Source organism: Orcinus orca, chromosome 7 (genome assembly GCF_937001465.1).
Source record: "Orcinus orca chromosome 7, mOrcOrc1.1, whole genome shotgun sequence".
Lineage (NCBI taxonomy): Eukaryota > Metazoa > Chordata > Mammalia > Artiodactyla > Delphinidae > Orcinus > Orcinus orca.
Window position 1 is genome coordinate 58,958,597 of NC_064565.1, and position 19,798 is coordinate 58,978,394.

The 19,798-nt window shown below is 42.6% G+C and overlaps 1 protein-coding gene across 1 annotated transcript in view; it reads left to right on the forward strand.

Annotated features, from left to right (window-relative positions):
- Positions 1–19,798, forward strand: part of MYO3B (myosin IIIB) — a 407,127-nt gene that overhangs the window by 298,036 nt on the left and 89,293 nt on the right. The window contains exon 30 of the mRNA XM_004267283.2: positions 834–936. Coding sequence (XP_004267331.1) covers positions 834–936 — 103 coding nt within the window. The remainder of the gene's footprint in view (positions 1–833; positions 937–19,798) is intronic.

Genomic DNA, 19,798 nt, shown 5'->3' on the forward strand with positions numbered 1-19,798 from the left:
GGATCCTGACTACCTCAAGGGCTTGTTAAAAACACATATTGCCAGTCTCCACCCCTGGACTTTCTGGTTCACTTAGGTCAGGGCTGGGACCCAAGAATTTGCATTTCTAACAAGTCTCTAGGCGATGTTGATGCTTCATGAGATGTGTTCTCGATTAGCCGTGATGATGTGGGGTCCATACTTTGAGAACCACTGATGTGAAACGTTGTGTTTGAAAGGAACTTGAAGCCGAATGAAAGTTCAAGAGAGAGGGGCCATGATTAGTCAGTCATGCTGCCATGGTCACAGGAAGGAGGAAGTGTATTTGTGACCCCCGACTCTTGAGAAACTCACCAGTAAGCTGTCCTCAATCACAATACAGAACTGAGTTCCTCCTGGAATGATTCCCTAGTTACCGTAATCCTAGCCATGTTATGACAGTGTTTCTCGACCACTGTCCTCATCAGCGGGCAGCCCTGCCCAGCCCAGCCGGGAATGGAGGCTGGTCTCCTAACTCTGTCTAGCTCTGCACCATTCCAGCTACTGCGTGCTGCTGCCTTCACCATCTGCCTCACCTTGGGGCTTCCAACCTGCCCACTCTTTATATCTGTTGTCAAAGAGAGGTAGCTTGTTTTCCTATAGATGAGTCATTTTATCCAATTTGCTGGCTGGGACCGAGTACTGAGCAAGGCCTGTAATCACAGAACAGGTCAGTTTTGATGAGGTGTCCTAGACAAAGGCTGCAGAAAGTCAGAGAGCAGCACGAGGACGGGGAGAGAGGTGCGGCGGAGAGTAATCCCTGCCTACTTCTGAGTTTATCCTTAGTCTCTAAGTACTCATTTGCTTTCTCTCAGTTCTGAGGGGCTCTGTCAATCGTAAAAGCAGTCCACAAGCAGAACCCAGCAATGGCCATGCAGAGACTTCAAGCAACTCTCCAGCTATCGCTGAGAAAGATCGGTGAGTCTTATCCATAAGATTTCATTCCAGTGGATAATGAAACAACAGTATTTCTTACACTGTGTTCTTTTGGTGAGTTGGAGAGAGTGGAGCCAAAAAGTGTTGCCCATCAGATTCTTCCATGTCAGAGGTCATTACTCTGTGGGCAAAAGTCTTTGTTCCACAGGGCAACCTGACTACAACCCTCTCTTGTGGGTTCTCCTCATGGTGAAACCTGTGCTTGGCCTCATTAGGTTAAAGCAGTGGTTCTCACCTGGGGGCAGTTTTGCCCCTCTCCCCCTCTCCTTCTGGGGACATGTCTGGTTGTCACAACTTTTCGCAGAGGGGCTTGTGCTAAGGGCATCTAGTGGGTAGAGGCCAGGGCTGCTGCTATACATCCTACAGTACATAGGACAGGCCTCCACAGCAAAGAATTGTCTAGCCTAAAAAGGCAGTAGGCCTGAGGTTAAACAAAACTGTGGGCTTAAGCTAATGCAAAAAGGGTGTATCATTTTTATTACAAGTTTACTCCAAGATTTTGGAGAAATAAGCAGGCCATTAGAAAGTTCTTCGCATATTTTCACCTGGAAAAAGAGGTGGCCTTGATTTGTAACTTTTAAAAATAATTCTTAATTTTTTGAGACATCTTATTAATATTTTTGAAACTTGACAAATTAAATTCTCAGTCCTTCACTAGTGGTCTCAAACTGCTCGAGCTGCTTTCAAAGTAGACTGAAGTTGTCTCTCGGTAGCCGCGGGCATTGGTTCCAGGAGCCCCCATGGACACCAAAACTTGCAGATGCTCAAGTCCCTTATATATAAAATGTCACGGTAGAGTCTGCCCTCCATATCCGTGGGTTTCCCAACCGCAAATTCAACCAACCTTGGATGTGCGCGAAACCCATGCATATGGAGGGCAGATTGTCCTTTCCTAAATAGTCAGAATAGCTTATTTAAGGGTACTTGATGAAATAGTATAGACCTAACATCTCATATTAGAATAACAAAGTTTAGAATTTCCATTGCAGCAGAAAGACCACTGAACTTTGCAGAACTTGGGTTCTGGTCCTAAAGCTAGCATTTTCCAGTTCTTTGATCTTGGGCACGTCAGTGAACCAGTTTGGGAAATGGCTCCAGCCCCAGCCTGACTGCCGTCAACCTCAGCTGATGACAGGCTTTACTCAGAATATCAGGACAGTGCTGTGAGCAACATCCACTTCCCTTCCTTCCACCTTAGAATCGCTGCTTCTGTTCAGCTGTCCTTTCTTCCTTTGCTCCCATCTCAAAAGACCTTAGGTTCCCTCCCTGGCTCACCCCTCTGTGGTGTCCCTGCCCTCCAGGCCCTGCCCTCATCAGGTAGCCTAGCCCCTCCTGCCACATCTTCTCTTTCTGCTGCCTCTTCCCCTTTTGCTGATTCCTCTCCCCATTCTAACAAAAAGCCTGCCCTTGGCCCTGTCGCTCCTTCTTCTTATTTGACCATCAGACTTCCTCAGACGTTGCCTCATTCCCTCACCAACCCCTCCCTCCCTAAACCTGAAATATGATCTGTGCCCTCACCACATCCCTCAAACAATCCTTGGGAAGCTCAGCTCCCAGTCACAGGAGCCTCATATTCATCACTCTCTACAGCTCTCAGTGCCATGTGCTGTGCTTTCCTTGGACCAGACTCTTCCGTGGGTTTCTACAGCACCGCGGTCCTCACCTTCTTTCTCCAAGATGTACTCCATCTTTATCCTTCTTCTCTTCCACCCACCTTGAAATGTATACAGTTCTCTAAATCCTTGACTGTCTTCTTTCTCTACTTCTCCCCTGGGTGATATCCTCTCTCACTAGTGTATTCTGGTGCCAACTCTCAGATGAGTGAGTGTGATTATCAGATCTCTGTTCTGAGCTCCACACTCCTACACCCACCTCCTGTTGCCCATGGACTCCTGATCCACATACCAGAGCCTCAATAGAAAAGTCCACCAAGCACCGCCTCCGGCTCACCTGACCTTGCCACTTCTGTCAGTGTTCTCTTGTGACCTGGTCTTCAAACCTGGTGCTCATTTTTGATCCCTACCTCTCACTTAACCCCATTCCAGTCACTTTCTTATCATCCTTCCCTGGCCCAGGCCTACGTCTATCTCTGTCTCTCTCTCCACTCGCTCCTCTTTCCAGACCAGCTCTCATTTCTGACACCTGATCAATTGTCCTAAAGCTACTCTGACTTTTGAAAGAACATTAATGGCTTCCCATTTTAGACCAAAAGAGGTTCAGACTCCTCAGTCTGCTATTGCAAGCCCCTCCCTGTCTCGCTCCAATTTGTCCTCCAGACTTACCTCCTGTATAACCCTATATGCACCCTCTGGCTACCTGGAGTCAGACTTCATATTGTTCCTACCAGTGTACCTACTTCTGTTCTCTCTTCCCACTCCTTTCTGTTCAGTTCTTACCTATTTCATCAAGATACATCATCATATCCCTTTCTTCCACAGAGACCTTAATTCTCTCTAACACTCCTTGAACCGTCACAGTTCATTTATGACAGTACTACCCAACATGCTGGTTCACAACAGAATAATGAGCTGTGTCCAAATGTAAATCAATCCACTGCTTTCTTCATCAAGAAAGTTTTGTCACCAACCCCCCCCCCAAACACACACACACACACACACACACACACACACACACACACGTAATCTCAGCCAAATGAAACAAGATACTTGGTAATGAATTGAATTGATTTGCATTCTGGTACTAGCCCTTACGGCATTGTGAGTGGTAACGTTCACAGACTGTGTCCTCAGATCACACTTTGGTGTATCACTCTCTGTGGCTCTTCCTGTTTTTGCCTGGTGTTGTGGTTGACCATGTGCTAGGTCAGCTTCTCAAGGGTGAGGGCTGAGTCTTCATTCTTCCTATTTCCAGTACATGCAGTGGGTCTCAATAAGTTAGTCAAGCTGACTTCCAAGACCACTCTTCAGAATTCAGATTTTTATGAAAGAAATGTTCTTCCTCCTCAATCTTTAAGTGGTGGTGGCAACAACAGGATCCAGAATAACGCATCAGATAGTGTTTCAGGACATCCCTGCCCCAGGGGGCTTGGGGCTCATTTTTCCCGCCGTGTTTGATAGTCACCTCAATGCCCTGTGGATGGATCAAGTCAGGGATTGAAAGGAAGGAAATCTTGGGGGGCGGGGGGGGGCAGGCAGAGCATAATGAGAAGAGAACTGGGTCATGCCAATGGTGATGCTCTCAGCGGCAAGTAACAGAACTCAATAGATTCAAGGATCCCTCAGGATAAGAGGTCCAAAGAGAGAAGTTCCAGTGCTGGGTTGGCCACTCAGGGATGTGGACACAGGCTCCTTCCATCTGTTTGCTCTGCTATCTCAGCACGTCAGTGATACCCCCACTTTGGGGCACAAGGTGGCTGAAGCAGTGTGCTAAGTATCACTTGTTCACATAGCATTGTCCAAATCAGGAAAGAAGAGATGGATGTAAAGGGGCCTCTCCTCAGGAATCTCTCTCTTGTTAGGAGGGAGACCTTTCCCAGAAGTCCCCAGGACATTCCCATCCCATCTCATCAGCCAGAATTTGCAGAGGTGGCTCCACAGGGGAGCTGCAAGGGAGGCTGGGAAAGTGAGCATTTTCAGCTGCAAGAGAAAGTACTCAAAGAATAAAGGGGTTGGAGAAGCAGCCAGCAAAGTTTTCCAGAACAGTCCTGAAGGGGTAGTGATAGAAGCAGATAAGTACTGGGGAATGATGGAGGGAAGGCAAAATCAGAGGAAGAGTTTATAAGGAAGACCCAGACATGACAAGAAATACTGTGAGGATGGTACGACAGGGACGTGTTGAGGTCACCCAACATTTATGGCGATGGCACGTCTTTCCCACAATTATCTCACCTAACTCACACACGGGTCTTTTGGGTGGTGTTCTTGATGAGTAAACTGAACATCGGGAAGGCTAATCAAGTAGCTCCCAAATGCTGGACCAGAGGTGAGTGCTGGGTTGGAGGCATCAGATTTACCTACTCCTGCCCCAGTCAGCTAGCACGGGGGTCACCCAGTGTCACAGAGGGTAAATGGCAGGTCTGGGGTTTGAATCTGGATCTTCTGTCTCCAACAATAATAACAACTAATATTTGGTATTTGCTAACAACTTCCTGGGCACTATGCTAAGTGTTTCACATGCATGATTCTTTTTAATCCTCACAACAACCCTATGGGAGAAGTGCATATTATATTGGATTGGCCAAAAAGTTTGTTCAGGTTTTTCAGTAAGATGTTACCCAGTATAATTTCTGACATTTAGAGAGTACAAGGAACTTGCCATTGTCACCTAGTCAGTAAAGTGACAGAGTAAAGATTTGAACACAGGTGTTCTAACTCCAGGGCCCACACTTAAAACCAGTACATTCTGCTGCCTCTCTAGGGTTCCAAATGCCTAGCCCAGGGCTTTTTCTATTCTGTGTTCTCTATAACTGTCATCGCAGCAAAACTTTTTTTTTTCCTTTATTTTTTATACAGCAGGTTCTTATTAGTTATCTGTTTTATACATATTAGTGTATACATGTCAATCCCAATCTCCCAATTCATCCCACCACAACCACCACCCCCTGCCCACCACTTTCCCCCCTTGGTGTCCATACGTTTGTTCCCTACATCTGTGTCTCTATTTCTACCTTGCAAACCAGTTCATCTGTACGTTTTTCTAGATTCCACATATATGCGTCAATATACAATATTTGTTTTTCTCTTTCTGACTTACTTCACTCTGTATGACTGTCTCTATGTTCATCCACGTCTCTACAAATGACCCAATTTCGTTCCTTTTCGTGGCTGAGTAGTATCCCATTGTATATATGTACCCATCTTAAATCACAGCCAGTTAAGGAGTAAACTCTGATCAGCATCAAACTCTTACCCTGTGATTGGTGGAGAAGATTCCAGCACCAAGTCTTGGGAGAAAGCCACTGGCCTCACAGGAAAGGTGTTCCCATGGGTGCATGGTGGGGCAGGGCTCACTTGGCTGGGGAGAAGGAAGCCTCACGTTGCAAGTCGAAGTCAGTGGTTGGCCTGGTGCTTCTCTGCTCCACTTCCTGTGTGAGCCCATAACTGTGTACAGTGAATGACAGAACGGAAGTAGTCTTTTATGTTGGGGGGCCTTTGTTCCCTTGATGGTAATCCTCCATTTTAATGCTGATAAGTACAATAGTGAGGATTACGCCCCTTAGCCCCTAATTTAATTTGGCCTGCGTATGGCAAAGCTCTCACAAGGCTTTTCTTTGACATTCTTTAGCACAGCTAGCCTGTTGTTGTGTAAAAAGAAGCCCCTATGAGGGAGGCAGGAGATTGATCTTACTGGTGCAGATGTTTTTACCCAGCAGCTTTCACACACCCCCAGAGAAGCTGCTTCATCCTGGGCCACTTCAGTGAGGATTCAGACTCAGAGGGATCGGAACCTTCGTGACTCAGGCAGCTCAAGGGGAGCTGGCACCTCGCAAGAGGGGAAAATGAGCACATATTTCTCCCGTGTGTCATCCTTGCGGCCCCAGGGCTTGGAGCCAGTCAGGCTGACCTCAGAATTGATGAGCCAGAGAAACAGCCTCCCTGTTAGGGCCGACTGTGGGCCAGATTTTCCTGTGGGCTGTGAAATACAGATTGCCACATATCTTGACAGACTGTGTGGTGGGTCATTGTAGAAATACGTGGCAGTGCTAAGAAGATTCAACAAAACAAAACCTTTCTTTCCATATCAGTATCCGGAGGAGGTTTCCTCTCCCACCCTTCAATTCCCATGCTAATTTTTCCTGCCACTTTCATTTCACTCCCTCAGGGGGCTAGTGCCCTCCAGCAAATTTCCCACCCCTGTGACCAAGTTAGTGCACTAAAGCATTAGAGGACCCCCTATGGCACCAGAGGGGAAAGGGCAGCAGGTGTAAGAGGAGGTAGGGGTGGTGGCCTTCTTTCATGAGATGCCTATGATGCTATGTGTTACCTTCTTCTGGTAGAAAATCAGGTGACAGACCTGGGTTTGAATCTTAGTTTAACTGTTTACAAGCTATGAGACTTGGGCAAGTTCCTTCATCTTTCTGACAGCAGTATCCTAGGCTGGAAAAGGGAACAATTGTAAAGATTAGATATAATCTTACCTCAAGAAACAAGAAAAATCTCAAATAAACGACCTAACCTTACACCTAAAACAACTAGAGAAAGAAGAATAAACAAAACCCAGACTTAGTAGAAGGAAAGAAATCATAAAGATCAGAGCAAAAATAAATGAAATAGAGGCAAAGAAGACAATAGCAAAGATCAATGAAACTAAAAGCTGGTTCTTTGAGAAGATAAACAAAATTGATAAACCTTTAGCCAGACTTATCAAGAAAAAAAGGGAGAGGACTCAAATCAATAAAATTAGAAATGAAAAAGGAAAAGTTACAATGGACACCATAGAAATACAAAGGATCATAAGATCCTTTGTAGTCTCATAAGAGACTACTGCAAGCAGCCTACACGCCAATAAAATGGACAACCTAGAAGAAATGGACAAATTCCTAGAAAGGTACAACCTTCCGAGACTGAACCGGGAAGAAATAGAAAATATGAACAGACCGATCACAAGTAATGAAATTGAAAGTGTGATTAAAAAACTCCCAACAAACAAACGTCCAGGACCAACCAGATGGCTTCACAGGTGAGTTCTATCAAACATTTAGAGAAGAACTAACACCTACCCTTCTGAAACGCTTCCAAAAAATTGCGGAGGGAGGAATACTCCCAAGCTCATTCTATGAGGCCACCATCACCCTGATACCAAAATCAGAAAAAGATAGCACACAAAAAAAGAAAATTACAGGCCAATATCACTGACAAACATAGATGCAAAACTCCTGAACAAAATAGTAGCAAACTGAATCCAACAACACATTAAAAGGATCATACACCCTGATGAAGTGGGATTTATCCCAGAGATGCAGGGATTCTTCAATATATGCAAATCAATCAATATGATACACCACATTAACAAATTGAAGAATAAAAACAGTATGATCATCTCAGTAGATGCAGAAAAAGCTTTTGACAGAATTCAACACCCATTTATGATAAAAAACTCTCCAGAAAGTGGGCTTAGAGGGAACCTACCTCAACATAATAAAGGCCATACATGACAAACCTACAGCTAACATCATACTCAATGGGACAAGCTGAAAGCATTTCCTCTAAGATCAGAAACAAGACAAGGATGTCCACTGTCACCACTTTTCTTCAACATAGTTTTGGAAGTCCTAGCCGCAGCTATCAGAGAAGAAAAAGAAATAAAAGGAATACAAATTGGAAAAGAAGACGTAAAACTGTCACTGTTTGCAGATGACATGATACCATACATAGAAAATCCTAAAGATGCTACCAGAAAACTACTGGAGCTCATCAATGAATTTGGTAAAGTAGCAGGATACAAAATTAATACACAGAAATCTCTTGCATTCCTATACACTAACAATGAAAGATCAGAAAGAGAGATTAAGGAAACAATCCCATTTACCATCACGTCAGAAAGAATAAAATATCTAGGAATAAACCTACCTAAGGAAGCAAAAGACCTGTACTCAGAAAACTATGAGATATTGATGAAAGAAATTAAAGATGACACAAACAGAAGGAGAGGTATACCATGTTCTTGGATTGGAGGAATCAATATTGTGAAAATGACTGTACTACCCAAAGCAATCTACGGATTCAGTGCAATCCCTATCGAATTACCACTGGCATTTTTCACAGAATTAGAACAAAAATTTTTTTAATCTGTTTGGAAACACAAAAGACCCCAAATAGCCAAAGTAACCTTGAGAAAGAAGAATGGAGCTGGAGGAATCAGGCTCCCTGACTTCAGACTATACTAAAAAGCTACAGTAATCAAGACAGTATGGTACTGGCACAAAAACAGAAATATAGATCAGTGGAACAGGATAGAAAGTTCAGAGATAAACCCACACACCTGTGGTCACCTAATCTGTGACAAAGGAGGCAAGAATATACAATGGAGAAAAGACAATCTCTTCTGCACACGTAGAGAGTGGACTTAAGGACATGGGGAGGGGGAAGGGTAAGCTGGGATGAAGTGAGAGAGTGGCATTGACATATATACACTACCAAATGTAAAATAGCTAGTGGGAAGCAGCCGCATAGCGCAGGGAGATCAGCTCGGTGCTTTGTGACCACCTAGAGGGATGGGATAGGGAGGGTGGGAGGGAGATGCAAGAGGGAGGGGATATGGGGATATAAGTATACGTATAGCTGATTCACTTTGTTATACAGCAGAAACTAACACAACAATGTAAAGCAATTATACTCCAATAAAAATGTTAAAAAAAAAAAAAAGACAGTCTCTTCAATAAGCGGTGCTGGGAAAACTGGACAGCAACATGTAAAAGAATGAAATTAGAGCACTCCCTAACACCATACACAAAAATAAACTCAAAATGGATTAAAGACCTAAATGTAAAGCCAGACACTATAAAACTCTTAGAGGAAAACATAGGCAGAACACTCGTTGACATAAATCACAGTGATATTTTTTGATCCACCACCTAGAATAATGAAAATAAAAATAAACAAATGGGACCTCATGAAACTTAAAAGCTTTTGCACAGCAAGGGAAACCATAAACAAAATGAAAAGACAACCCTCAGAATGGGAGAAAATATTTGCAAATGAAACAACAGACAAAGGATTAATCTCCAAAATATACAAGCAGCTCATGCAGCTCAATACCAAAAAAACAAACAACCCAATCAAAAAATCGGTGGAAGATCTAAATAGACATTTCTCCAAAGAAGGCATACATATGGCCAAAAAACACATGAAAAGATGCTGAACATCACTAATTACTAGAGAAATGCAAATCAAAACTACAATGAGGTATCACCTGACACCAGTCAGAATGGCCATCATCAAAAAATCTACAAGTAGTAAATGCTAGAGAAGGTGTGGAGAAAAGGGAACCCTCTTACACTGTTGGTGGGAATGTAAATTGATACAGCCACTATGGAGAACAGTATGGAGGTTCCGTAAAAAACTAAAAACAGAACTACCATATGACCCAGCAATCCCACTACTGGGCATATACCCTGAGAAAACCATAATTCAAAAAGACACATGCACCCCAAAGTTCATTGCAGCACTATTTACAATAGCCAGGACACGGAAGCAACCTAAATGTCCATCAGCAGAGGAATGGATAAAGAAGATGTGGTATTAAAAAAAAAGAAGAAGAAGAAGATGTGGTATATATGCACAATGGAATATTACTCAGCCAAGAAAAGGATCAAAATAATGCCATTTGCAGTGACATGGATGGACCTAGAGATTATCATACAGAGTGAAGTAAGTCAGAGAAAGACAAGTATCATATAATATCACTTATATGCGGAATCTAGAAAAATGGTACAGATGAACTTATTTGCAAAGCAGAAATAAAGTCACAGATGTAGAGAACAAACTTATGGTTACCAAGGGGGGAAAGGTGGGGGTGGGATGAATTGGGAGATTGGGATTGACATATATACACTAGTATATATGAAATAGGTAACTAATGAGAACCTACTGTGTAGCACAGGAAGCTCTACTCAGTGCTCTGTGGTAACCTAGATGGGAAGGGAATCTAAGAAAGAGTGGATATATGTATATGTATAGCAGATTCACTTTGCTTTAAGCAGAAACTAACACAACATTGGAAAGCAGATATACTCCAATATCATTTAATTTTTTAAAAAATGAGAAAAAAATTTTTAAAAATCAGTTATCTGAGATTAGAGCTTAAAAAAAGATTAGATATAATCTATGCAAAGGAACTAGCACAGTTCTAGACATAATAAATGCCCAATTAAAGATGATGGCAAGTTGTTGTTCATGGTGATAGAAGTAGTAGGAATAATAGTAGCGATAGTAGTATTTAAAAGGTTCCTGTAAAGCTATCCTGATATAAAGAGTCAAGACCCCTCTGGTTTAGCTCTAGAGCTGTGGACTAAAATAAACATTGAGGATTCCAACACTTTAGAACAATACTTACTCTCAGCTTTAAACTGAGAGCCGAATTTTATTTTCCTGTGTTCCTGGCTCTTATCTCAGGGATAAATCTGAGATTGACTTTGGGCCCAAGACTCACCCTTGTCAATATGGCCAGGTTTCACTGGCAACACCATCAAATGATAACTTTCAGAGCTTCCTTGATTGTTAGAGCCTTCTTAGAGTTTAAAATATTAATTGGTCACTTTATTTTCAAAACCTTTTTGAAGCCGGAAACCTTATCACCAGCTGAAAGGAGCTTTAACGAAACATCTGTTTTGAATTACATTTTTCCTTGTGGATTTGCTTATGGCTATACATAAATATTTATCTGGACTGTTTGAATAAACCTTAAATCATCAGTGATCCTTATGCAAAGGACTCTTTTAGAAGGACCGTGGATGTCCAGAATGTCAGAAATTAGAGTTTTCTTTATAGGACCAGATTCCAAGGGCCAGAGGCCTTTTAAAATATTTGGAGGTGTTTGGTGGTTTTCAACATCTTTTGTTTTCCTATTTCTGTATATCTGTTAATGCTGTTCCTTCTAAATAGAAATCCCTTGCCAGTTCTTTCTTCACCTGTTGATATTTAACCATCCTTCAAGGTCTCACCCATGTGGCACCTCCTGCAGGGCCTTGAAGCAGACTAGTGCCAAAAGAAGAGCAGCCCAGGTGGCAGAATAGAGTGGGCCCTGGCCCCGAGGCAGGATGTACGTGGTGGGGGGCATTCTGGGGAGGATGAGATGTCCGGTGGGATAACGACTGAGGATGGGGTGGAAGTGGTGTGATGCAGGGAGAACTACTATAGGGAATAAGGTAGATGGGAGCCAGGATTTGGGAAGCCTTAAAAGCTGCATGAATGTTTTGGACTTTATTCTGTAAGCCAAGAGACGCACACCCACAGTCACTGGGTAGAATATGGTCTGCAGACATTTAATTTGGCCTGAACAATAGTTTTGAAATTCTCAATTAGTTTCCAACATATAAAAATAGAAATATTTCATATAACAATTCAGATTTCTGACGGCTCCTGAAAAGTTGGTGTATCTAGCAGCAGTCTCTTAGAACTGAAGAGAGGCTGTTTTCCATTGACACCAACCCACTGGCCTGCTTAATTCATGGCCTGACCCCATCAGCATCTGAGTCTGATTCCTGCCCTATGTGTACTGGGGCTCCATGCAGGTAAAGAAAACAGTTTAGGCTGTAGACTCTGGAGCCAAATTTCTTCTCTTCTAGGCCCAGGTCTGTGTCCAACTAGCTAAATGACATTGGGCAAGTTAAGCATATTTCTAACACTGGTATTTACCTGATACGGCGGTTGTGAGAATAAGCCATAGTAAAATTTTAGAGAACTATCTCGCATGTAGTAAGTACACAAAAAATATTAGCTGTTATTACTATATTCTACACAACATAGTAAACTCCAGGGCTTAAACTACCTGTCACATATTTCTGTATGACTCACCAAATCTAGAATCTAGAATCTTTGGCCGTTATAGGCATAAAATAAAAGTAATTAATGAACGGATGAAGGAATATGTGCTCTTGCATTTTTATTTCAGTTGGGTCCAAAACTAAATTTTATTACTTTGTCCTCAAGAAATGCTTCCTATTTATCTTGGGTTTGACTTGAACACAATAATTAATTTTTGATAAGGTGGGAAGCTGGCTTTCTCAAAACTCCAACAGTGTTAACAAAGTAAGTGAAGGGGGGGATGCTATTAATACTGTGTAGTTTTTCTGTAATGGATCTGCTTTCCTAAGTCAAAAATAAGCCTGCCCCAAGTTTGGGAAGATGTTTAATTATGTATTTTCTTTAAAAGCTCAGTTATTGGCAGGTAGCTGTCTATGGTTAATTCCTTAACTTAAAGGTCAGTTGCCAGGAATCGGCACATAGTGAACTTAAGCAGAAATGATGTTAGGACGCATGTTTGACTTGGGTTCTCTGGCGACCTCCACCCCTACATGAGATCCCTACTTCAAGGCACTGATTTGGTGTCTGGTGCCTCAAAGATGGAGCATGTCCAGAAACGATTTGGACAGTCTGTCAGAACGGGTTTCCAGTATGTCCAACATGTCTCATACACAGCTGAGGTTTCTATACCACTCCACCAAGGTCTTTAACGTGATCACCTGTGGACAGACTTTTGTGCTTATGTTACTCTGTCCTAAACACGTTTGCTATCAGCAAATGATGATGACATCAGCAAATGATGGCTTGAGCTCTACGAAGTTGACCTGCAGGGTTGGATTCACTTTCTCTCTGGAAAACTTGCACATTTACGGAGAACTTGGGTCCAGCAACATTTACTTTTATTTGGAGAAACATCATCTAAAACTGAATGATATAGTCTAAAAAACTGCTTTCTAACTTTATACTGTAAATGTCAAGCAGTTCTCTTATTTATAAAAAGTCGATTTTTAGTATGCTAATGCCTCTGCTTTTTCTAAAGTAATCTCAACCTCTCTTTAGCTCTCTCCCTTTCCTTCTGTCTTTCCTTGTTTCTTTTTCTCTCTTCCTTCATCTCTCTCCTTATAGAATTAATACCTCTATCTCTAAAGTTCTGCTTTCCAATCTAAAGGACAATTTCCAGTAATGACAAAATTGGACAAATTCTTCTGACCATTTTGCCATCCCTTGTTCCCTTCCTACATTACTCTTTTTGTGAGTGTAGGAAATTCTAGAAATTCAGCACATCTCTGGTATCTACTGTGCTTGTATCTTCATCAAGACCTTTGCTCTATTTAAGCTCAGAATGAATTTTTGACAAAAATACCTTTTCATTTTGAGGCTATTTTGAGAGGAAAGAAACTTGAGAAAAGAAAACTTGCTCACGTTGAAAATATTGCAGGAAACAATATTTGCGTAAAAAATGAATTCTGTACGAAAGCACTTCATTATGAACACTTAAAGAAACTGAGACTATAATCCTTCAGGTTGAAAGAAGATTAACTTTGCACATGTCCATAGCCTCTTTAACTTTTATTTCATTTTCTTCTCTGGGTTAGAAGGAAAAAATATTAGTGTTTCAGTTCCAAGTATATTTTGTGAACTAAACAGCAGTTTGCTCCTACCTGTAGGACACAAATATGCCAGCATATTTCCCATTAGCTCCGGTCGCTTTAAATTCAGAAGGAACCTGAATGAGTGTTTGCCACAGAAGCTGTTGACAGTGGTAATGCCACACTCTCTGTGTGCATCTTAGTAACTTCTCAGACTTGTCTCCTTGATGAGTAGACATAACAGGAGGAGAGTTGAGTTTTTTCTTTTCATCTGAATGGTGTAGGTCAGGGAGACAGAGAGGAATAGAGAGCTCTGGTGAAACAGAGCTCTAGCAACTGCTGTGATTGGGAAATTAGATAATAAACAGTCCCTGATACCAAGATTCTAATGGCCTAAGATCAACACGGTCTGGAGACACAGGCAGGAGTGGCCTTCCGCGCTCTGGCCCAGACCCTCCCTGGAGAGCTCTTTGTGTCAACAAGAACAGCTCTCGCTCCTGGCTGGCTCCCAGCACTCAGAATGGGGCTATCATTTTTGTTTGCTTTGCAAATATCTTAATGGGAAGTGGTTCAACACCACCTATGGGTTAATCTGAGGGGTTCTGCTTGGCAGCTGTCAGCTCTGAGAACCACATGGCCGTTCTCCGGTGGAGGGAGTCGGGCTGACTGTTAACTGCCCAGTGCCAGGTTGAGGCATCTTCTTATTGGATTTACTGACTGGCAGGAAGCACCTTGTTGTCTTTTATTTTTAGTTTGTTCCTCCTGGGAGGGTAAGGGTGTTATTCTCAGGTTCAGTTGTGCTTTTTCCTCTAGGGCAGGATGGTTGTTTGAATTAGTTTCACTAGCATGCACCATATTTCTTTCACCCAAGCTCATTCGCATAGAATCTGAAATGTGATAATAAAAGTGGTGGTGTGGTGGTGATAGAGGTTCTGGTATTGTTGCAGGAAGAAGGATCTAGTATGTTAGCCTGGGGGGGGGGGGGCGGGCTCCACAGCACTGTCTTCACCTGGGATCTCCATAGATGAATAGATACTTAATTTCTTAAGAATCCTTGCTCTACTGTTCCCTTAGTTTTCTCTTCTCTGCCTGAATTTGGCTTTCACTTGTCTTGACCCATGGGAATGCCTCCCTGGGTGACTTGGCCAACTCATGTCTTTCTCGAACTGTGTCAGCTGACATTGGCACAAATGAGCACTTTATTTATTCTTTCCTCCTTGGATTTTAGGCGGGGTTGGATACTTTACACAGTGCAGGTTAGGGAAGTTTTTAGACTAATGACAGACTTGTAGGCAGTTTCCAAATGCCCCATTTGTAAAAATGCATAAAGTTCAGATGACTATAGATCCTGGAACAAATGTCCAGCTACCCTCAGTAACAGTGCAGCCTTGCTTCTAAGACCTTTTCCTTTCCTGAAGGTTTCCACACCTATTTGTAGGGTTGCCTGGTGGTTGAGAGCAGGGGCCCTGGACTCCACTAGACCTGCTACGACTGAGGGTAAGATCTTGATGAACTTACTTATTTTCTCAGAGCCTCTGTTTCCTCGTCTTTAAATGGAAGATAAAAATGCCATAATGACTACCTCACCAGGTCATGAAAGTTAAATGAGAGAACACATACAAAGCACACGGCATTTCATCTGACACACAAAAAGCACTCATGAATAGTAGTAATAGGGAGAGTTACTATTGTTCTTTCGGAGGCGTTCACCTTTCTTTACGTAATCTCTAGTATTATACATTCCTTTCCAAAGTCCTCATTTTGAAGTCTGTTAATCCCAACCCTTTAAAATTAAGCAAGTGCCAAGCTGAGGACAATTTCAGTATCAAAATAAATAATGATAATAAAAGAATAGAATATTGAATGCAGTAAGAATTCATGAATCCACATTGATGGAAGGAGGAAATGAAGGAAAGAAGAAAGGAAGGAAGGGAGAGAGAGAGGAAGGAAGGGAAGTGGGGGAGGAAGGAAGAAAAAAACAGAGTAAGCTTTTCCTTGCAGTAAGATGTGAAATAATAAATGTAAAAGGAAGGATGAAGGCATAAAATCACCATTTGGCAGCTACCAAAATAATCATTGTTTCAGGCAGGAATCTTCAATGGATGCTAAAATTGGTAGTGAAAGCTTAGGGAGTAACAAGCTATTTGCATAGTCTTAGAGTAAATTTCCATAAGATGCTTATTAATTGCAAAAGGTCAGTGGAAGAAATCTGGCAGACACCACCTTAACCAAGTGATGAAAGTTAGCATCCCCAGTAATCAGACAAATTGACAGCATGTGCCTCCTGATAGGACGCACTGAGAAGAGCACAACATCACTTCTGTGGATTTCCTGCCAAATATGCATAACCTGATTTAATTATGAGGAAACAGCAGATAAACCAAACAAAGGGACCTCTTCCAAACTGACTGACCTGTGGGCTTCAAAGTCAGATGCAAAGGGTGACTGAGGACCTGTTCCAGGTGAAAGGAGATTAAAGGAACACGACAACTGAAGGCAATGTATGATCCAGAATTTTCTTTTTCTGTAGAAGACATCATTGAGACAATAGGCAAAATCTGAATATAATCTATACATTGGATAATAGCATTATAGTAACATTAATTTCCTGACTTTGATCATTGCACTATCGTCATATAGGCGAATGCCCTTGCTTTTAAGAAACACACATTGAAGTATTTAGGGATAAAGGAGTATCAGGTGCAACTGACTCTCAAATGGTTCAGAAAAAATTTTATGTATTTGTATGTGTGTATGGATATCAGTATACATGTACCAAAAGAAAGACAGAGGGCTTCCCTGGTGGCGCAGTGGTTGAGAGTCCACCTGCCGATACAGGGGACACGGGTTCGTGCCCTGGTCCGGGAAGATCCCACGTGCCGCAGAGCAGCTGGGCCCGTGAGCCATGGCCGCTGAGCCTGTGCGTCCGGAGCCTGTGCTCCGCAACGGGAGAGACCACAACAGTGAGAGGCCCGCGTACCACAAAACGAAAAAACACACAAAAAAACAAGAAAGACAGAGAGAGACACAGAGAGAGGATAAAGCAAATGTATACATTGCTAATATTTGGAGAACCTGCTGAGGAAGATACAGAATTCCTTATACTATTCTTGCATCTTTTCTATAAAAATGAAATTAGGTCAAAATAAAATGTTAAAATGAAAAAAGTAAGACAGTGCTACTTCCCTTCTTTAGACAGCGCAGTCCATCAGCCATTTTCTCTTTAGAAACTGATCCCTCCCCATCCACACCTCCATGTCTGTCCACATCAGCATGGCACTGCTCAGGGTCTGTCCTCGAGCTTCTCCCCTGTGACCTCGCTGACTGGTCAGCACCTGCTGCACACAATCTTGTTCAGGCTTTTTCACTTTATTTTTTCAAAACTCCCTAAAGTGTTCCTCCTCTACCCTCACGCCCCCGCCCTCATCTGTCACGCCCCCGGTCTCATCACTTAGTGCCAGGCTCATCCTGCACTTCATTTCAGGGCTTCTTGCTTCTCTTTCCCCGAAATGAACACTGCTTTCAGAATTAAAGGGGGAAAACTGGATTAAATATTATCTTTGGGGCCTGCACTGGCGACAAGAGCATCATCCAAGAAACGTGGATGTTAGACCCATCTCTTCCTCTCACTCACCTGGGCAAGTCCTATCACCCCTCTGGGCCTCAGTTTCCCCGCTTACAACATGAAAAATATATGTAGTAACATATATGTAGTTTCCTTTGCCTCCACAAATCTATGCCTGGCCTAATCTATCCTTTAAAGTGCTAAAACTGTAACTCAACCTACAAGTTACCTTGTGACCCCGCCCAAAGGAGAGAAAAGGTTACAGAATGGAAGCCACTCCAGATACCTGTCATTGTCCTTCTCTACCCTGTCGAGCCTGAAGTGTCCAAGTTCAGGGATTTGTCTTTCAGAGTGCAATAAGTATAGCGCTTTGCTGAGTGTGCATTTTATTTCTAAATTCTGACCATGTATACCTCTTGATTTAATCCTCTTAAAATCCTGTCTTATATTTTCATTTTATTCTGCCAGAAAGGACAAATTAGTCTTTTTGCCCCAGTTTGGCAAGAGTCTTTTTGGTTTTTTTTTTAAAGAAGATGTTGGGGGTAGCAGTTTATTAATTAATTAATTTATTTTTGCTGTGTTGGGTCTTCGTTTCTGTGCGAGGGCTTTCTCTAGTTGTGACAAGCGGGGGCCACCCTTCATCACGGTGTGCGGCCCCCCCCACTATCGTGGCCTCTCTTGTTGCGGAGCACAGGCTCTAGACGCGCAGGCTCAGTAGTTGTGGCCCACGGGCCCAGCCGCTCCGTGGCATGTGGGATTCCCCCCAGACCAGGGCTCGAACCCGTGTCCCCTGCACTAGCAGGCAGACTCTCAACCACTGCACCAGCAGGGAAGCCCTGGCAAGAGTTTTTATTCATATTTTGCCAATGCAGAAGCTGAGGTGCTGATTTGCCCAAGTTAGAGTTGCCATTTTTGGCAAATGAAGATTCAGGATACCCACAGAAATTTGAACTTTATATAAACAACAAATTTCTTTTTAGCATAAGTATGTTCCATGAAGTACTTGAAAATTTTTATGCTAAAAAAACTATTCACCTTGTACCTGGAATTCACATTTAACTGAGTGTCCTGTATTTTATATGGCAACACTAGCCCAAGTGCTTGGGAACTAATATATCATGAATATGTATGTATATATCATGAATATATATATATATCATAAAGTGTGTTGCTAAACTTTTACCAAGTGTTTACATCAGTCCTCTGACCTCTATGTGCCATAACATATAAAGTTTTTTACCTGTTAGGCGCTTTCAGTTGAAAACGTATTCAAAGACATCAATTCCCATTTATTTACTAAGGTCTTTACTCACATATCATCTACCGTACCCACTTCATCTAAAATGGCAGAGCCTGCCACCAGCACTTCCTATACCCCTTCCCTGCTTTAATTTTCTTTTTTGGCCCTTACTTCTGTTGAACATGCTAACATATTTACTTATTTTTTCATTTATTATCTACACCTTCCCTGCTAGAATGTAGGTTCTTATGAGCATAGGCATCTTAGATTTCCTGTTCACTGCTGTATCCTCCAAAACAGTAGGAGACAGATTAAAGGGGCTCAATAATTATTTGTGGAATGAATGAGTGATGTCTGGGAGGCTGTCGAGGACCCTGTATTGCACAATGTAATATCCGTTCTTATAATCATAGAGAATCTCAAGAAGGCTTGCCACCAAATTGGAGCCTTGAGTGTGGCACAGATGTGTATAATCTTAATATTAGTCCATAGACATAAGGTGAGTAAAAGGTCAGCAGGTCAGGGGCTAAGGATTACCTCCAGACCTATTCTGGATTTAACTTGATCTGCCTCCTGGTAGGTTTTCTAGAGTTAAATGTTTGTCACCCCCGGTGTCATTTATTAAGATCCTAAATATGATTGAGTGAATATCTGGAAGAGTCCAGTAACAAAATGGCACTGGAGGCTGAGAGCACACGCTCTGTGTCCACAGGATCTGGGTTTGTATCTGTGTATCTGGGTACCTCCTGGGCAGGTTCCTCAAACGGCCCAAGCTTCAGCTGTGAAATGGAGACCCTGGTAGGATCTACATTTCTAGTGTGGATGCGAGGATTGAATGGTCAGCTCTTCTGGCTGTGCTGTGGCCCTCAGCCCATGGCCATGCAGTCCTTTGGGTCACGGTGCTCTTCCTTACTACTGCATCTTAATTGCATCCCCAGCCCTGAGGCCGGGTTTTCTCTTGGCTCCCTTGGTTGCTGGCAAAGAACTGAAGTAAGCTTTGTGGGTTACTTTAAGTTTAGGTTACTTG